Raw genomic sequence first — 19,757 nt, 5'->3', positions numbered from 1 at the left:
CCAAAAAAAAAAAAAAAAAAAAAAAAAGCTGAATGAAGGAAGGGGTTTTTCCTGGTTTTTCACTGCTGCATGCCTTCTGCTCAGTACAGATTCATCAAGCAGTGAAGGAAAGGGATGTGGGAAAGATGCCTGCACAGCAAGGGCTGTTGCACCAAGCCCAGGAGCTGGGAGGGTGACGGCCAGGCTCAGTTCAGGGCTCACCGCAGCTCTCCCGATACCTGGAGCAGCAGCTGCAGTGAGCAGGGCACAGAGGGGCATGGAGCCTGCGTCCTTGCCAGGCAGGGCCCGCCGCCCTGCTCAGCCTGCCAGCAGTCAACGGTGCTGGTCAGCCTGTGTCAGAGGCGAGCCCCGAAGGGGAGGCACTGTCCAGCAGTCCTGGGCTCCGCTCCCATCCCTGCCTCTGCCTCTGCCTCTGCCCAGGCCCCCAGCACAATCAACTCTAATTGTCCAATGCCCTGCAGGTTAAGGCGTGTGATTCCAGCTCCATGGAGAAGCTGGGGTGAAGTCACCATTCTTCAGGGCATTGTGAGCTTAGAAGTATCTGAGAAATGCTTGAGGTGTGCAAAACAGCATCACTGAAATTCAAAGTTAGTAGAGGAAGAAATGGCTCAGGGTGATTTCAAGGCTATTACCACTGATTCCAGCTACAGCTGAATTCACATCAAGGCGAAAATATGCTTTTCTAATAAATAATTTCCTCTACAAACGTCTTAACATGTGACCCAGAAGCTGCTGGGGACCCGGGGATGACCACACGTCACGATGACACGGTAGGCACAAGGCCGCCCCTCTGGCCCCGTCCCTGCACACACTGTCCCATTTTTCTAATGGCCTTGAATTTAGGAAGATGAGGATCATCCCCTCTACCAGGTAACTCACAGTACCAGCCCAGGTCTTTCCTAGGCAAATCTAAATCTAGTCCTTAATCTCCAGCTGCACAGCACGGGGCAAGGCCTCAGACGGTTTTGGAAGATGCCCAAACCAGCAGTGGCGGAACTGCGACAGGACACAAATGTACAGCCGGTCCCTGCGAGCTCAGGCTGGACAGGGTGGCTCTTCCGGAGGAGGAGGTGGCTTCCCTGTCTCTATGGCACATCTGGCTGGCGCCCCACATCTGGATGCCCCTCTGTAGGCTGATGCGGACATCTGAACCCCAACCCCGCTGCCTCCTCTGGGCAGCACCTTGAGCTCCTGGTTTTGCTCCTCCCTTGGGGACACCAGCTGCCATCCCTCCACCATCCGCGCTCTCCTGGGGGAGCACTGTCCACCTCTCTGGATGGTTATTGAATTAAAAACCAGATGGCTCCTCTGGCAAGCCCTTCTGAGCCGGTTTCTCAATTTGCAATGTTTTCTTTCTTCCTATTAAAAAATATTTCCATGTTTCCTGATTTGGAAATGTTTAATAAAATTCATGAAAATGGAGACAAACAATATGTTTGGACGAAACGTATTCCCATGGAAAGGAAGGGTGTCCTCCACTGCGCTGGGAGGCGGCGTGGTAGAGGCCAGCACGTGGTCTGCGCTGCCCGGTCTGGGGCAAAACGTGCACAGTTTCCACGGGACGGTCAGGGGGTCCTGTGCACACACACACAGGGCGCACACATGGGCGCGCACACCCCGCCCACAGGCCTACTCAGTGAGTTCACCAGTCGGTGCGTACAGGCATGGCCCTGCAAGCCAGGCTGGTGTCTGCTCTGTGACACTCACGGTCAGGGAAGGCAGCAGGCACCAAGCCACACTCACAGTGCTGCCAGGGTGAGGGGCAGGGCGGGCACCCGGAGCACGGCGTCTCTGCACAACGGCCTTGCGGGGAGCCCGGCCGAGCGGCTGGTGCTGAGGAGCAGGTGGGCAGGTGGGCGTAGGGGCCGGGCAGGTGAGACACACGGACGGCCAGATACAGGTGGGGTGAAGTGACGCAAGGGCCCAGGGAGCCCTGTGGCCTCAGAGCCATGTGGGGCCAGAAGGGCGGCCCCAGCAGGGGGGGGGTGCCGTGGGGGACAGCAGGTAAATCGACTGAACTGATCCGCCCTGCTGCCCGGGCCTCTCCCGCCGAAGCAGCCTCTGCCCTCTGCATTGTCCCCAACTAGTCTCCTTGTCCCAGGGTGGTCCTGTGCTCCCCTTGGCCACACTGTAGCCAGGGACTCCCCCAGAGCCCAAGACATCTCCGCTCCAAATCCGACAGCGGCTCCTGCTGCCTGGCCTCCTCTGTAGACAGGCAGGGCACACACACGCGGGCACACACACGCCCTTGCTGGGCGACGACGACTGTGGAGGACAAACGTTTGTTCCTCTGTGTGTCATGGAGTCGAAGGTGCGCATCCTTTCCCTCTCTCTCTCTCTCCCTCTCTCTCTCTGAGCGTGTGTGCTCTGATCTGATTTCATGGAAGGGAAGCCTGGGACTCCAGCCAGCCCGGCAGAAATGATTCACCATCTGGGACACGAGGACAGCCGAGGCCACCTGTCAGAAGAGCAAGGCCCTACGTCTGAGGAGGGAGCTGCTAGACGTCCCGCCTGTCCCCGCCTGCCTCCCGGCCAGGGCCCGTCCGTGGCGGCTGCAGTGCCCGGCTGTGCCTGCTGCAGCTGTGCTGCTCCTGTGCCCCCAGGGCTCTGGGGAGGCGGCCATTACCCTGGTCGCTCAGCTCCACCACTGGGGCATCCTGCTGGGCTTTCAGAATGCAGCTCGGGAACTCATGGACAGACAAGACCCAGGTAGCTGGGATCCTCACAAAGCGTGTCCTGACACCTTAAACCACCCGTTTCTCCTCTCAGTTTATTTCTAGGACTCTCTGTGAGGTGTAAGGTCTGGGGATTGACGGGGCTCACTGGAACCCAAGTAGCCACCATCCCTCCGCTCACCAGGCACTGCGGCCATGCGCCCCTGGCTTCACACGGAGCAGGAGCCTTGCTCCTCGTTCCTCCTCTTCCTGAGCTGCAAGGCGGGCTCGCCAGACTTGGGACAGGACCCGGGTTTGCCTGAGCCTCAGCCTTGTGCCTGACCATGTGAGGGCTCCAGGAAGCAGAGCTGGGCGGAGACTTCCGGGGATTTCCGCCTCTCGGTGTCAGAGCCGGGATCTGTATAATGAGCCTCAGTTCTCAGGAGTCCACCCGAGCCAGGGCCGCCCTGCTTCGAGGCACCAGGGGTGCCTGTCACAGGCTTCGGTGTGAATGGCACCCCGCAGAGGGAGTGCGGCCGTCCTGCCTACAGCCCCAGTGGAAAGGACATCTTTCCCCTCAGCTACGTTTTCCCGAGAGAAGGAAAGGCCGGCCGCTCACCAGGCAATGAATGTTCGGGAGACACAAAGCGGCCATCTCACCTGGACAGGCTGAGTGGGAGGAGGTGGGGATCACCCGTGACCAAGAGCAGAGAGGACTGGAAAGGCCTGGAAGGAAGTGTTCTTATTTCTGCTTCCCGGATCAGTGGGGCTTCCGGGGCAGGATGTGGGAGCGCTGGCCGGGTGGCTTCCAGACCGAGAAGAGGGGTGCTGAGGAGAGCCCAGGGGGACCAGGTAGAAGAATTCTCACTCAGCAGAGGTGGCAAAGAGGTTCCCACAGGGGGAGGCCGAAGTCGAGGAGCCTGAGGGCGAAGGGACCTGCAGAGGGTCTGCTCCAGCACGAGAGGCTGAGCACAGGGTCAGGGACAGCATCCTCTGTCCACAGGCCTGGCGTCCAGGAAGGGATGCTGCCCTGTCTTCAAGGTGGCCAGGTAAAGGGCACCAGGTCTGGGGGAGTCAATTCCTTGGTGCTGGCCTAGGCCCACCTGTCCCACAGCCAAGTCACTGGAGCTTGACTGGCATCATGAAGAGGAAAGTTCTGGAATATACTAGAAATAATGCAAATAGTGAAGCCGGGTGCTCTGTGGAAAAAGGCACGGAGACAGCCAATCACCCGTCCTGCTTTCCCTCGAGAGGGGCTCTCCTGCTGGGGGGCATCGAAGTCCTTGAGGCCAGCACACCCTGCACTGAGAGCAGCTGCTTTGGGGAGGCTCCCACACTGGTGGTGTTTTCTCCTCGGCCCCAAGAGCACAAGGAAGGGACAGGCTGCCCCCACAGCTGGAATCCCTTTTATCTGCCTCTTGAACTGAGGGATTCTTGCTGGAGGAAAAGAAAGAACAAGACACAGAGGCAAGGACCATCAGAAACTCCTTCTCTGCAGGTCAGAAGGGGGAGTGTACCCTTCCCTCCCACAGCCTCACAGTGCCGAGTGGAGCCTTCGTATCTTCCAGAGCGAGGGGCCTGGGCCCATGAGCGGCAGGGCTCCTCCCAGCCGGGCCCTCAGAGAGCCATTTCCTGCCTGCTGCCCACGCGCCCACCTCGGCCTGAAGAGGCATCTTTGAAGAGACAGATTCACGGGAAGCCTGCCCTCTGTCAGCCTGGTGGTGGTAACAGGTGTCGCAGGAGGGTGGCAGTGGCTGTGCTGGTGGGTTCTCCTCGGGGACACCGGTCACAGCCTGGGAGCCCAGCTCTGCCTGAGGCACAGCTGTGTCTCCCACGCCCTGCACCGGGGGGCACCCTCTGCCTTACGGGCCCCACGGGGTTCCGGTCAGGAAATAGCGGCAGAGGACAGCAGGGCCCCATCCGGGGTGCTGCTCTCTGCTGTGCTGCCTCTTTCTGCCCAAGGGCAGCCCAGGAGAGACTCCAACTACTGTGCTGGGCTGGACGAGCCACTTCCCTTCCCTGGCCCTGTGTCCCCCTCCTGCCTCCGTGGGACCTACAGCTGCAGCTGGGCTGATTGCCCAGGCCCCAGCAGCGCAGGTGTCTCCCGGTTCCGCAAGCCTCTGATGGCTCCAGCTCAGGACTTCTGAGCCCTGGACCCCAGGATCCCTGAGACCCAGTGGGACAGGTGAGCCCGGGGCTGGGCCGCTGTGGAATTGCCAGAAGGGCTGCACTCAGAGTCACTCGGAAGGAAGGCCGTCCGTCAGTCTGTCCCTCTCTCCGTCCTCCCCACGACACTGGACCCAAGGTCCTGGCTCTGGTTTAGAGGAAGCAGCCACCCCAGAAGGCGCTTGGGACATGTTGCCAGGCAACAAAATGCTGCCTGAAAAAACCCAACAGCCCACCTCTGACACTTTCTGGGCTGGGAGCTGGCAGGAGGGAGCCAGCCAGGAACAAAGCAGGAGCGTGGGGAGGGGACTGTGGACAGACACAGCGCCAGCGCTAGCCACAGCCAGCGAGCCGGCCGGGGAGGGAGGCAGACGCAGGCGGCAGAGCCGAGTTCTGTTTTCTGTCAGGTCTGTCGTGATTAGAGGAGGCTGTGATGAGGACGAGGACGGGGACCACAGGGCACCTCAGCACTCGCCCATCCACCATCGGCTCCTGCTCTTCCTGTGGGTGATATTTATTAAGCTCCCTCAGGCAATGGCACAGCTGCCCAGACTTTTCCGGGAAGCAGTTTCCCTCAGGAGCACGCCCACCGCTGCCCTTGCCACCTGCTCACACGAGCGCTGCCATCGGCTCAGGGTCCTGGCCTGGGCCCGGAGAGGGGCCAGGGCTCCAGGTGGGGGATCCTGAGCAGCTGTGCAGCCGGGCTCACTTCCCCCATGTGGGAAGCTCCTCCACCCCAGCCTGCCAGGAGGTCTGCTCCGGGGGCCTTTCTGGGACAGACCCGAGGCGGGACAGGCAGCCTCACAGGCCGGTGAGGCCACCACAGCTCCTGGTCTCGGTTTTCCTTCTAGGAAATGGAGATAACAGCACAGAAGATAACAGATCTTCCCCAGCACTCAGCAAGCCTGGCTCTGTCCTCTGCCTGAGCTCAGCCTTAACTGGACTCCAGGAGCGGCCGTCTCTGTCCCCCTGCGCTCAGCACGCTGCGGCCACCATGAGAGACCAGCAGTCTCCGGAGGGCCAGTCTGATTTCTGAAATAATGCAAAGCCTTAAGACATATTTCTTCCCTAAACAAATCCATCAAATAAGACCAGAACAAATTAAGAATGTTGGTTAACTAAGTGGAAACAATTTCACGTGTTAACTTTGACAAAATAATTAGAAAGCCACTCTATCCGCATTTACTTAATTCTGTCAGTCTGACAACACAGTTTCTACTGTGTTCAACTTGGTACCTATTTGCTCAGAAAGTCTCACACAACTCCCCATTCCTTCTCCCCAAACTGACAGTGACATCCAAGGACAATGGGCTCTGCTCCTGCACTGAACAGGGAGGGTGTTCCCACTGAAGTCGTCTTTCTGTCATTTTCTTCTGAGACCAGACCATGTCCTCAAAGGAATCGTAAAACGACCCTGTGCCCAACCCGAAAGAAAACCAGATTCACTCTGCTCACGGGTTCTTTCTCCATTTCCCCAACACAGCCTCTATCCGCAGGAAAACTCTTCAGTTTAGCAAATACAGCAGCACCTCCGTTCCCATTAATTGAGTCCAGGAGGCACAACAAGTTCAAAATGACAAGGGTGAAGAAAGTTGTTTGGGCTGGAAAGTCCGTCGAGGAAGAGGTAGTGGAGAGCTCCTTCCAACTTGAATCTTAAGCACCAAACAAACTAAGAGTGCTGGAACAACATTCCACATCATACTCCCTTGAGAGTCACAGGGCATGGCAGCCAACGCCTATAATCCCAGCACTCTTGGAGGCTGAGGCCAGCCTGGGCACATAATGAGTTCAAGGCCAGCCTGAACTACAGTGAGACCTTGTCTCAAGAAGCCAAAGACCAACCAACCAAGCAAAAATTTGTCAAGTACCCAATTTGATGAGTTTCCAAGCAGTTGAGTACCAAGGAATGACTGCACCGTGGAGAGCTGCAGCTGGGCTCGGGGTCCTGCAGTCGGGGGCCGGGACGAACCCGAGCCCTGCCGAGCCGCCCACCCTGTCCTCATCCACGGCTGCTGGCTCCACGCAGGCTCGCACAAGACACAGCAGAGCAAGTGTCCTGTGTGCTCGGTTCCAGCGTCGGGCAGCTTCTGTGGGTGGAGACACCTGGATCTCCGTCTACAGACCAGGAATGCAGGACTGGGGAGGAGGACGGGCCACCGGCACTGGGTTCAGCATGGGCAGGCAGCGACTCTGGGGGTCACACAGGTGGCCCAGGTTTCCTGACTGCGGCGCCCCATCTTCTCCGTCTCAAGGCAATGGCGCAGAGGCGGGCGTCTCCACTGCTCACGTAGCTGACAAAACACGGCGGCTGCGTGTGGGTGATGGCTGGGACCCTAACTAAGGGATGCAACTGTCTAGGAGCCCGGGAGCTGTGTGCGTGTGGGGCGGCAGAATGGGGCAGCGGCAGGGAACTTGGAAGCCAGAAGAGCGACTTCTCCAGTCCAGGGAGACAGCAGGGATCTGCGTCGGGGAGGTGGATCTGCGTGGCTTCATAGGATAAACACCGCGCGCTCAGAGCTGGGCTGGCAGGGCGAGGGCAGAGCGCGATGCTGAGCCTAAGCAACGACTTCCACTCCAGAGCGTCTTCTCTTCTTCAAGAGAAGCCAGGAACGAGCGACGGCGCTCAGGTACTAAGACTCCATTTCTCAGCCATGTGAATGACCAAGGAGTGCGAGTGGAAGCCGTGTGTGCTCCTTCCAGGAAATGTCCCTTTTTGGGGGCGGTGATACAGGGTCTCACTGTGTAGCCCAGGCTGGCCTTGAGCTCACAGCAATCCTCCTGCCTCAGCTGCCCGCGTGCTAGAATTACAGGTGCGTGCCACCACGTCCGGCTCCTTCCAGGAAATGTTCTTGAAGACAACAAACATCTACCCTGTCCAGCTGACTAGAGGGTAGAAAAATGGCTGGAGCTCCAGCGGCCTTCTTGAAATACGAAGAAGAAGCCATATATCAAGGATGTAGGCCAACAAGGGAAAGGGAGCCTGTGGCTTTGATGCTTTTCCAGGCTTCTTTCGCATGAGAAAGAAATTCCTATTTTCTTTAAGCTATTATTATTTATTGGCTTCTAGTTACTTGCAGACAAAAACTAATACTAACTGATAAAGTTCCTGCGAAAAAAAAGTCAAAAATAGAGAAGCAGAGGGAGAACAGAGGGGTGACAGGATGAACTCCCCCGGCTCTGTGAGGGGCATCCGGCAGGAAACACGCACGTGAAACCTTGGCCGGTCACAGGGTGTCGGAGGGCTCCACATGCCGCCCTCTTCAGCATCACTCTGCCTCGCCTGGCCCGCTGCAGTGGCCTCCTGGTCCTCCAAGTAGGTGTCTTCTCCAGTGCGTCAAGACAGCAGCCCTCTGGCAGTCTCAGTGTGAACCAGACTGGGTGGACACCTATGCAGAGCTCTCCACAGGCTCCCAGTACACACAGCTCAAGGCTTACACGCTGCCCTCAGGCCTCCATTCTCGGTCTCCTACCCGCTCCGAGACTCAGCTCCCCACACTCCCTTCTCAGTGACGCCATACACACAGCTCTTCATACCTCAGGGCCTTTGCACACCCTGTGCCCACCTCTTAGAAAGTCTGTTGTGAGGTCTGTGAATGGCTTACTGCTCTACAGGAGCCTGGAAGCCACTGCTAACCAGTAGGAAAACCAAGGCAGAGAGAAGGGTCCCTAGGTCAGTCCTTAGCCAGGGCGCTCGAGTCTGGCCTCTCCCCGCCTGGCTGACCACCCTTCTGGCCTCAACCTCTGGCGCTGGCTCCTGTCCAGCGGTGGCTGCACAGGGCAGAGTGCAAGCTGCTTCCTGCCAGACTCAGGCTAAACGGGGCTTCTGTGGCTGGATTAAGGAAAGGAAACCAGGGAACTGGAAGCTGTGCATTGCGGCCTCACTCCCTCGTGCTGGGGCCCGAGGGACCCTGCCCAACAGCGGGCGTGGTGAGCAGCCCCGCCGCACCCTGTGGGAACACAGATGGCCGGGAGACCGAGTCTCCTCAGATGAGCCTGGAGCGCACTCGTCAGAGCTCAGGATCTGTCTTCACTCCTCAGGCGCCTTCGGGGAGAAGGAGGGGAGTTTGCTCCCCACACAGGAGCTGCTATGCCGCTACAAGGGCTCTTGGGAGCCACCGGCCCGGGTCAGCTGATGAGCACGGCTGCAGGGCACCTTTGCTGAGGGTACGGGCAGCGGGTTAGGGTTCAAGACAGAAACTACAAGGAGCTAAATTTGGCCAGCGTGGAGGAGCTCTGCCCAGTGTGTGGCTCACACCTGTAACTCAGCCCTGGGAGGCTGAGGCAGGACTGCAGGTCTGAGCTACCCTGTGCCAGAGGGGGCTGGGGAGGCAGCTCAGTTCTCAGAACCAAAAGAAAAGACAATTCTAGGTCAGCTGCCTGCAAGTGAGGCACAGTTCAGCGAGGAGATCCCTGCGCCGAGGTCCAGGGAGGCATCTGTGCGGGGTGCGGGAAGCCGGCTGGCTTGGCTTCGGGCTGCACCCCGCCCCAGGTGAGTCCTTGGCTGAGAGCCAGCATGCTGCCCGGCACCGTGGCTGAAACGGGCTTAGCATTCCCACAAGGGGCCTCACAAGGCGGCTTGGTGCCCCTCGCCGGTGTTGGTGTCGGAGCTGCCAGTCCTGTCTGCTCGAGTCTGCAGGCAAAAGTGAGCACAAAACGCCCGGGTGCGTGAGGGACGGCGGGCGCCAGGGATTTCGGCTGCCCCCAAATCCTGGGCAGGGCGCAGAGGGCAGGGAGGCCCCAGGCAGAGCAGGGCACCAGGTATGGCAGAGGGTGTGGCTCCCACCCCTGACCGCCGGACCAGCGCTGAGGAACCAGGGCCCTGGGGGCAGTGGGCTCAGCCGGGGAGGCCAGGGGAGGAGCGCAGGCAGGGTGGGAGGAGCCGGCACCCAGGGGACGCGGACCCGGTGAGCCAGGGAGCCCGTCCTCACAGCCCCACTGGAAACGCAGGCACAGTGGGAGCCGGAGGGGGAAAAGCTGACGGAACATGGACTTCCTGTCTGGACCAAAGCCACCCTCACGCAGCTGAGCCCGGCGCCTGTGGACCCCTCCCTTCCTTGCCTCGCCCCTCTAGGGCGCTCACCCGTGTGAGATCCTGGGCGCTGTCCCCTCCCAGGGTGCAGCCCTTTTCTCTGGTACCAGAGGACTCGAGCTGAGCCCAGGTGCGTGAGGCGCCCACTGGAAGAAACGGTGACTTCCGGGCCACACATCCAGCCTGGTGCCAGCTGTGCCTGTCCTTGCAGCGAGAAGGCGGGCACCCCAGGCAGAAAGGACGGCCCTCCCCCGGCTGGCCCCTCAGACAAACATCCCAGGGGCAAAAGACCTCGTTTCCAGCAGGAGAGAGCCGCGAAACCGGCTGGGGTGCAGGGGTGGGATCGGTTCACGCGCATCCAGCCCTTCCCAACGCACATCTCACGGCACTTCCCGTTTCTCCATTTCTTGATCCTCCTTTCTAAGCGATGTTGTCCTTTAATTACAATGCGATTTATAATTAATATATAAATATTTAACACAAATAAGAGTACAAAGAGGCTAACCACAAACTAACAGTTTCTGTGTTGAACTGTCAAGCAGTGCGTGTGTACACACACAAGCGCACACACGCACACTGCGTGGTTGAATCCGAGAGAGTTTGGGCCGTGGAGCAGTGGGGGGCCCAGTGTGCACCGGGAATGGAAGAGGTGCCCAGGGGAGGAGGAGCAGGCCGGAGCAGGGGGCGCCAGGGGGTACGGAGCTCAGCCGGGCGTCCCTGCGGGGGCCGGGTCTCGGAGCCAGGAGGAACCCCGCGCGCTCCATCCGGGGCCTGCACGCCCCTCCTTTTCTGGATTTGCCCCGTCTTTCTCACTGGCATATTCCGTGCTCCCCCACTAGATGAGGCGCCGGAGCTGGGAGTTGCAGAGGACTCAGTGGGGCTGTGGGCTGCGCCCTGACCTGGGTGCTGGCGTCTTGCAGCCTCGTTGGCTTAGGCCACTGGCTGCCAGCTCTGAAGGGGAACGTTTCACGGAGGAACACTGTGTGTGATTGAGGCCTGAACCCAGTGCCTTCTCACTCAACTGCATCCCCAGCCTCATTTGTATTTGTTTGTTTAGATTGTTTTTATTTTGGGGCAGGGGCCCTGAAGTTGCCCGGCGAGGCTCAAACTTTTGACCCTCCTGCCTCAGCCTTCCAGAGCACTGTGATTACAGGCAGGCACCACCACACGGGTCCAGAGAAAACTTAATATGTACTTTCCAATCATTTCTATGTATATTGTAGATCTGTATTTTACAATGGTGACATTCTATATAAAACTATTGTATGCTTTTGCAAATATTATATTGTGACACTTTCCCATCTTATTATAGTCTTCCTAAGGCTGACTTTTAAATTTGTTGCCCAACAACCCATCCTACAAATATGCGGTAACTTACTTGACCACATCCATCTGAGCATTTACTTAGTTTCTGACTCTTCACTATTATAAGCGTGCTAAAGACTCGTGATGTAGATGAGGGAGGGGACTGAAGTTACCTTCCAATTTGTAACAACTTGTTACACTGTGTTCCAGAGAGAGGCCAGTTTCTTTCTTGCTCTTGTTGTGAGAGAGACCATCCATCCATCCACCCACCACCTCTGCGGGAGAGAGAGCTTCGCCAGCACTGAATTATATCCACTTAAATGCTTGTCAGTCCCAGAGGAGAAAACCCCAAGTCTCCTTGGAGTTTTGCAGCTCTTTGGTCAGGGAAGCTGAATGTGTGTTGTGCCTTAGTCTCTCGCTCCTCATACTTCTTTCCTGGCGGCTGTGCTCTGCGGCAGGGGCACTATCGCTGGCTCCCAAAGCCTGCTGTGGCCAATCAGGCTATTTACCTCAGCCATGTTGCTGCAAACAGTCCCTAGGTAACATTTGCTTTTTGTATCAGTTTACATTTTGGAAGGACAGACACCTAAAGCTGTGCGTGTGGTGTTAACTGAATACCCAGCTTCCTCCTTCATGTTTCATCCCTTCTGAGGCTTTTATGTCTTCCAGTTCTTTCTCATTCCAGGACTGATTAAATATTCACTTTGATTTCTGGATCCTGTCTGTGTTTCTGCCTCCACATCTGACTCTTTACTCCACCTGAAATTTACTCTGGTGTCCAGCAAGGGGGCTCCCAGGTGAGTTTTCACCCCAGCCTCCCATCTCCCCATTAGCATTTATTGAATAGTCCGTGGTTCCTAATTGGTTTTCTTCCCCTATTGGGCTCCTACACACTGGAGCTTATTTCAGGGTGTTCCACTAATTTTCATTGATCTGTCATTAGTGACTTTTCAGTAATGCCAGAGGGACTTAATTACTCTCAGTTTTATGATACACTTTAATATCTAATAAAGCTTCCTCAGTGGTCTCCTCTTTCAAAAGAGTTAAGCTATTCTCGCTTATTTATTAAAATATACTCTAAATCTATATTCTCCCTTAAAATCTATAATTTTGTTTGTATTTTATAACACAACAAAATTTGATTACATTTGTTAAAAGTCTACATCTTTTGGATTTATACATTCAGTCTTGCTTTTTAAAATTCATTAATTTCTGTTATTGTGTTTGCTATAAATTTAATCTGCTCTCCTGAGGTTTATTATTCTAATGAATACCATTAATTTTCCTTCTTCATTTTTTAATAATAAAAACTTAAAAGGTTATTTTTTCATCTGAATACAATTTTGGTCACATTCTGAGCTCTGATATATAAGGTCAACATTGGAATAAGTTTCTGAGTAGTCTTTAACAGTAGTTCTGAATTCTATGTTGACAAAATTGTATTTAAGGAGATTGCTTTAAAAATATTTCCCAAAAGTTTCCTTTTAATTAAAGTTTTATGGCTGTGGTCACAGGATACACCTGAGCAATTTTTCTAATGTTTCTCAGTGTGTGACCCAGAAGTTGATCAATTTTTGTAAATGTTTCATAGATGCTTAAAAAGAAGATGCATTATTGGTTTATAGGCTACAAAGTTTAATATTTTTCAATTAATTAAAACAATCAGTAATTCAAATTCTTGATCTCATTTTTTGCACAAAAGTTCATACTTTTATTGTGTATATTTTTATCCGTATCAAATGGTTCTGCTGGACCATTTAATTTTTGGTTTGAATTCAACGTGGTTTAAAATAAAGATTTCTGCTCTATTGCCATCTGATTTGCATTTATGTAATAAATCTTTCATTATCATTCCCCCCCCGGAGAAATGTTTTAGGTACCTCTTTTGTAAGCAGCATGGGAATACATTTTGCTTTAAGTTGCTCCCTCCTGTCTCCCTGTGTATATGGCTGTGAGGACTCAGGTGCTGTTGGCTTCAAAGGCACATGTTCCTCAGGGAGGCTTGGGGGGCACAGAGCTGGGGTCTCAGGTTGGATGTGCAACCCAGCACACGCTGCACACACGTAGCATGGAGTGATAACAGACCCCATACCTCAGAGAGGTACATGTCAGGAAAAGTAACTCAGGGCTGATGCTGTTTTATACTTTAAAACATCTAGCTGTAGTCACCTTTAGGTTTAAACAATGACTTAAACTCTACTTCTATAATTATATTAAACCCGGGAAATAGGGCTTTTGGGAAAAAAAATCGTCCTCTGATAATTGATGAATTTAGAATACTTTTTTAATGCATCCCTTCTAGCCCTTTTCTCTCAAATTTAAATGTGAGGATTTACAATTCTCTAATCACTACTGAATTTTTGTTTTTGTTTTATAAACCTACTCTTTCCTTTCCATCAGAATTTGGTTTTGCATCCATGCATAACTATAATCTTCACTTTGTGTTTGTCTAGTTTCAGGGCTGTCTGTCTCACGCACAACATTCCATAAGGTCTTGTGACTCATCCTCTGGTCAACTAGAATACAAGCTCCACCTTCACCCCAGTATAGATTGATCCCCTTCTATGCCCACAAAACTCCAAGGATGACCTGTTCCTCTTTTGTTGACAGGTGGATCAAATTTAATGCCCTGGGGAGGCATCTTGATGTCTCTCGGAATTTAAAGACACGAGGAAAAGTCAGCAGTGTATTGCCTGTGTGCCCCCCAGATCGTTTGCCTTCTGTCCTGATAATTTTTTCAGAAAAGGAATTTGTTGGAGTAGATTTAGGCCTGGCTCCCCTCACACTTCTCATTAGAAAGCCAGAAGCCAATTTTACCTGCCTACTCTGATCTACCTGCCTCTCTCGTTTCTCAGCAGGGCCAATTCTGGAAAAATTTTCTTCATGTATATCTCGGATGATTCTTTCACCTGCATTTTTCTGGCCTCTTCCTCTGAAATAACTACTTGTTGGTTTTAATATGGATTTCATAGCCTCCAACTCTATCTTATCCTGTCTCTCATCTCCTTTGCATTCTGAGAGAACTATTACATTTATCTTCTATATTCCACATTTTAAAAAATTCAGGGTCACCAATGTGGATTTTCCTTTTACAGAAGCAATGAAACTCTGTATTTATGCAAACCAGATACATTTTTCATTTAACATCGACACACTATTCTCTAATGAAACGATTGATTTTCTCGCGCAGTTAGGGATACCCAAGAATTTTCCAATGCTGCTTTTAATTTCTCATCATTAAGCATCCTCCTGCATCCTTAGGATTATGTTCCTCTTTCTTCCTTAATACTGCAGAGGCCTCATAGGATTCCATCCCCTCCCATCTCTGTCAGTAGTCCGTCCTGATCCTGTGTAAGCAGCAGGGCTCCCGCTGCCCTGGCAGAGGCTGATTTCTCATTGCTTGGGCTGCAGGACGGTGCTTCTGGCTCTCTCGGTGTCCTGAGACATTATCCTTGGCACACTGGTTGCAAACTTTTCAAATCATGGACTCTTCCCACTGCATACAGATTATAAACTGGACACATGTGCTTCTTCCTACTTGTATATTAAATGCTAGCTAAACTATCCATTCTGACCGCCCCCCCACCCGTGGTCCTCCTGGATCCTCGCGGGAGCTCCCCATGGAGCAGTGCCTGGAGGGGCACACGACCTCAGTCCTCAGCCTCATTGTCCCAGGCTCTTCCCAGCCTTGCACAACCTGTGGGGTTCAGCCTGGGGCTCCCACCATAACGTGCTCCTGTAGACCGCCCCCACTGCTTTCTGGGGATCGGAGCCCTGCCGGAGGTTATGGGGAGCCGCAGAGAAGAGAGAGGAAGAGGGAGGGCTATGCTCCTGCTTCCTGCTGCTGGCCACTGGCCGGGTGGACCTGGAAGTCTGAGGCAGGGGCTGAAAGGGCTGGAGGGAGGAAGCCTCTTTCTATCTGCCTTACAGTGGGAGTGGTGGCTCTGTCTGCAGAAGAAACGGAATGCACTGTTTCCTCCAATTCTAGTGGCCAGGCCACATTCCTCAATACAACACCAGTATGCAGGAAAAGATGAAAATTCACACCATCTCCCAAAACCCTGTTAAGAGGCTGGAACCCCTAGGCACCGACCAACGGTGGAGCCCCAGAGGCCAGAGGCTGCTTAAGCTTAAGGAGCAGGGCTGAGGCCCGCAGGATAAGGCGAGAGTGTGAATGGCCGTGGTACAGGGCACAGGGAAAGCCCTGCCCCGCTGCAGTGGGGCCCTGGCAGCCGCCATCCCCTTCCCGGAGGCGCCTGGCGCTGAGTGTTGTGGGAGGTCCCTCGGAGCCCCGGGGGTGGCGGGAGCCGGGCAGGCAGCCAGAAGGATCCCAGAAGACGCAGTGCTGTGGCCCCGCGCAGTGATGCAATGCCTGGCCAGGTCCCAGCAACGCAAGGCCACCTCGTCACTGCCCTCCCTACAGCCCAGCTGCTCTGCTCTTTCACCGAGCCCTCCTCCCCGCAGGAGAAGATGTGAAAAACCTGCCTTGTCACATAAAAGCCAGCCCAAGACGTGAGAAATGCCTTTTCAAATGTGTCTTGCTGAAGAGGGATCGCCATAGCAACTTCAGAAGTGTGTGTACACAGCTGGAGAGAAGGCCAGGCTGACGAAAGCCACCCGGAAAATGAACAAGCTCTGCTCTGGGTCAGCAGCCATGGGTTTCTGTAGAACCTGCCACACTTCTGTGTGACCTTGGGCAAGTCACCCACCCTCTCTGATGTCACAGGAGACAGACTCGTCACCAGGCCAGGCTGGGAGAGGTCAAGGCCATCTTGTCTGGACCCCTCCCGACCAGGCTCACTTCAGCCGCACGTCCCAGCCCCCTGCTTCTGACTTCTCTGGCTGAATAATTCCTGTCTTGAAGTCTCTGCCAATCTTATCTATTATTTGACACCGACAAGGATCACTTAAGCTTGATTCTAAAGAAATCGGTAGGAAAGGTCTATACTGAGAGGTGTTATCAGCGTTCTCTGAGTAAGGTTTACTGGGGCTGTTCCTGGGTGCGGGGAAGCAGGGCTGGGCCTTGGCAGACAGACAGCGAAGTGCAGCCCCTCGGCACCCAGACCTGTCCTGGGAGGCAGAGGAGCCGGCCCGGAAGTCCTCCACCAAGCTCTGGCGCAGCCCCCAGGAGAGGCTGTGAGACCCGGGCTCTTCGGGGCACAGGAGCGGTGCTCACGGTGTCCACTGCCTCGGCCGTGTCTGTGTGGACCGATGTCAACCTGGGGACACTGTGACCCAGAGGCCTCGGGCACAGACATCAGTGGCAGACGAGAGCGAGGCCGGGTTTAAGTGTCAGCTCCGAGGCCACGCAGACCACAGGTCTTGGCACGGCAGGACCCAGCTTGGCTGATGACAAAAGCATGGTGTTCAGAGTCAGAGTCCCCTCACAACTCTGTGACACTGAACCAGGAGCTTCACATCAGTAAACCGCAGTGGGAACACCGTGGTACTTCTGCCTGTCGGCGTGAGGCCGGCAGCGGGGAGACAAAGCATTTTCCATGGAACTGGCCCAGAGTGCGACACCCACGGTGCTCGTACACCAGATCCCGCCCCATCAGACGGAGCCGTGGCCCAGATGACCTTCCCAGAGGCAAACAGGCTTCAGCAGGATTTCTGGCTTGTTCTCTGCCCGCTGCAGCCTCTGCCTTGGACTCAGCTGGGAAGAAAAGACCCATGTTTGAGAGAGGCCCAGTGTCCAAGGGGACCCAGGATATAAGGTTCTTTCAACAGCAGATAAGTGGAAGAAACCACACACTTGTTTATTTTCCAGTCAAAAAATAGTCACTCAGGGCTGGGGATTTAGCTCAGTGGTGCTGCCGCCTGCCTCACAAGCGCAAAGTTCCGAGTCCAATGTTTGGTATCAAAAAAAAAAAAAAAAACAAGTCACCCATATGTGCAACAGTTTTAATAATCAGTGAAACTCACTTGTACGCACTTAGCTGCCTGTGTGATTGTCTGAAATCCAAGCCAAAGGGGGTTGATTTGAAGACAAGGAAGACTTCAATACCTTGAAGGGCTATGCAAATTCAACATTATTACTGTCAGAAAACTTGGCTCCCATCGATTAAAAGGAAAGCAGAGTGTAAACCAATAAATGACAGGAGTTGGTTGGTTCTAATTATGAGAAGGCAGCCATAGAATTCCTAAGGATCACACACACCAGGACTTACCTGTCGCTGTCATCGTCACTACTTGCCCCTGCCATGTTCTGTCGCGGAAATACGCACACGTCACCTCCTCTGAATACTCTGAGAACAGATCCTGTCTGGAAGGCACCGTCCCCGGCATGGTCGGGAGACTGGCACCATGCTGCTGACTCGAGAGCAGAAGGTGGATGGAAGCCAAGCACTCAGAGCAGCGAGCCCACGTGGCCGGGCAGTGTGGGAAAAGCCTCCCCACGCAGCACCAGGCCTCAGGGGCCCTTGGTCATTGCCAGAGCCCCTCCCTCAGACCACAGCCTGGAGGAAAACGCGCAAACAGCAGCACTGCCCACGGAGCAGAACAGGCAGGAGACACAGCTCTGCGGCACCCACGGGGGCTGTGGGGCCGCTCTTCTCTGCGGCTTGTATCTCCGCTGTCACAAGAGACTGCAGAAGATTCAGCTGTGCTGGAGGGTTATGGACCCCTAGGGCCTGTGTAAATCGGACAGGATGCTTTACACGCCTCTGACACACAGTGCACATCCCTCTGTTCTATTCGGTGGCCTTCACTGTGCCCGGGGAGGCAGAGTGACTCGGCCCACATCTCACAGGCCTTAGGGGCAGAGTCCACGGTGCTAGCCAGGTTCACACGGCTCGTGCGATTGATAAACAGGCACAGCCAGGGTCGGCTGGAAGTGGGGAGTCACAGGGGCAGCAAGAGTGTGGCACAGGCGGGAACAGCAGTCCTGACCTCCGCCTCCCTGGCAGTCTGAGCAGCTGGCGAGGGGGCTGGAGCCCTGCTCTGGAATGGGCCTCACTGCCCCCTTCAGCCACTTCTCTGTACAAATCACAGTGGGCCTAAAATGCAAATTCTGGCTCCAAAGTCCTGGGGTGAGGCCAGGAGGCCCGCATCCTAACCAGCCCTGGGGGCGCTGCTGCTGTTGCCACTGCTGCTACACAATGGCGGCAGCACTGCAATGAGCAGGGTCTGTGGGCAAAAACCACTGAGAAAATCTGGAGTAAACGAAAGGAAACAGGTTTCCCCCTGCAGGGCTTCTCAGAGCCTTTGAAACGCGAGGGACGTCCTTAAACTCCAGGAGGGAGGGACAACAAGAAAACTGCGAAGGGCTACACCTGAGTGGGGGCCAGCAGTGCGACCAGAAGGCTTCGCTGCCGCAGAAAATCCGAAATTCCGCGTGTTACCCCGGACGACGTCTCCAGTGTTTCCCGGTCCGGCTCACACGGGGCATTTCCCGCCTCGCTCCTTTTCTGCCCCGGCACCTCCACACCCTGCCTCTACCCTGCCCGTCCCCAGGCCGCGTACCTCTCACACACGCGAACGGTCCAGGCAGCGATGATCCACAGCGAGATGCTGAAGACCAGCAGCACGGTGCCGGGGCAGATGGTCATCAGCGTCTTCATGACGAAGCGCGTGTTGAAGTTGATCTTGTTGAGCGCCCCGATGCTGCGCGAGGAGGCGTCGGTGAAGAGCTTGCTGTGCAGCAGCATGACGCGCGCGATCAGGTACAGGCGCAGGAACATGGGGATGGACAGGATGATGTCCACGTCCGCCTCCGCGCGTGACGGCGCGTACGAGAAGGCCAGGCGCGCCGTCCAGAAGAACTTGTACTCGCCGGGGATGGGGTGGATGGCGCACACCAGCATCTCCAGGCTGATGTAGAGGATGCGCTCGTAGGTCATGGCTATCCGCCAGTCGTCCGCGCCGTTGTCGATCACGAAGAGCTGCGGAGCAGAGAGGCGTCAGTGGGGCTGGCAGACACGCAGCTGGGGGGCCCTGGCCAAGCCACGCCCTTCCGCACCAGTTTCCTCCCGGGGAGTGGACTTGTGCTGAGAAACAGCGTCTCTGCTCTCTCCGGGCCTGGCTCAGACAGCCGGCCCTGAAGCCCGGATAGGCCTTGCTCAGTCCGGGCTGCGACCTGCAGGCGCCACTCCTCCCACCCACACACCGGGCCCAGGAGGGGACTTTCCTGTCTGCCCCATGCGAGGCCTCAGGAAGAGCTGGGGCTGGCAACTCGTGCTCAGCGGCTCAGGAAGCAGGCCCATCAGCAAGGCCCAGAGCACCCCCAGGGCAGGCTGGGGTCCCGGCGTTGCAGGTGGCACCGTGGAGAGGGCCTGGGAGCTCCGTTCCAGCACAGCTCCTCTCTCCGCGCTGGGCCGCACCCCCGGGTCCACGGCCAAGGAAGCAGCTCCTTCCCTGGCACCTGAGCTGCCATGGCAAAGCCTGAGACCCGAGGAGGGGTCGTGGGACCTCGACTGACAGCCAATTGGTCGGAACCACAAGGGGGCTTCTGACAGGGAGCCGTGGGGGGCACCCAGCTGGGGGCCCTCGGAGTCCTGCCCAGAGCCGGCACACCCAGTTAGCTTCCGGCTATGAACCTGCACACTTAGCTGTCGTTGGTGTTCACTATTGCTATCAACCCCACTTGTTACAATGCCTGGCTT

The 19,757-nt window shown here is 55.4% G+C and overlaps 1 protein-coding gene across 2 annotated transcripts in view; it reads right to left on the bottom strand.

Annotated features, from left to right (window-relative positions):
• Nucleotides 1-19,757, bottom strand: part of LOC104876049 (small conductance calcium-activated potassium channel protein 3) — a 125,131-nt gene that overhangs the window by 29,836 nt on the left and 75,538 nt on the right. For both annotated transcript variants that reach the window (XM_010643921.3, XM_010643923.2), the window contains exon 3: nucleotides 18,619-19,037. In XM_010643921.3, the coding sequence (XP_010642223.1) occupies nucleotides 18,619-19,037 (419 nt within the window). The remainder of the gene's footprint in view (nucleotides 1-18,618; nucleotides 19,038-19,757) is intronic.

Source organism: Fukomys damarensis, unplaced genomic scaffold (assembly GCF_012274545.1).
Source record: "Fukomys damarensis isolate Sample0158 unplaced genomic scaffold, DMR_v1.0_HiC HiC_scaffold_33, whole genome shotgun sequence".
NCBI classification, from domain to species: Eukaryota; Metazoa; Chordata; class Mammalia; order Rodentia; family Bathyergidae; genus Fukomys; species Fukomys damarensis.
The sequence above is the reverse complement of the archived record's forward strand: the minus strand, read 5'-3'. Positions and strand labels throughout refer to the sequence as shown.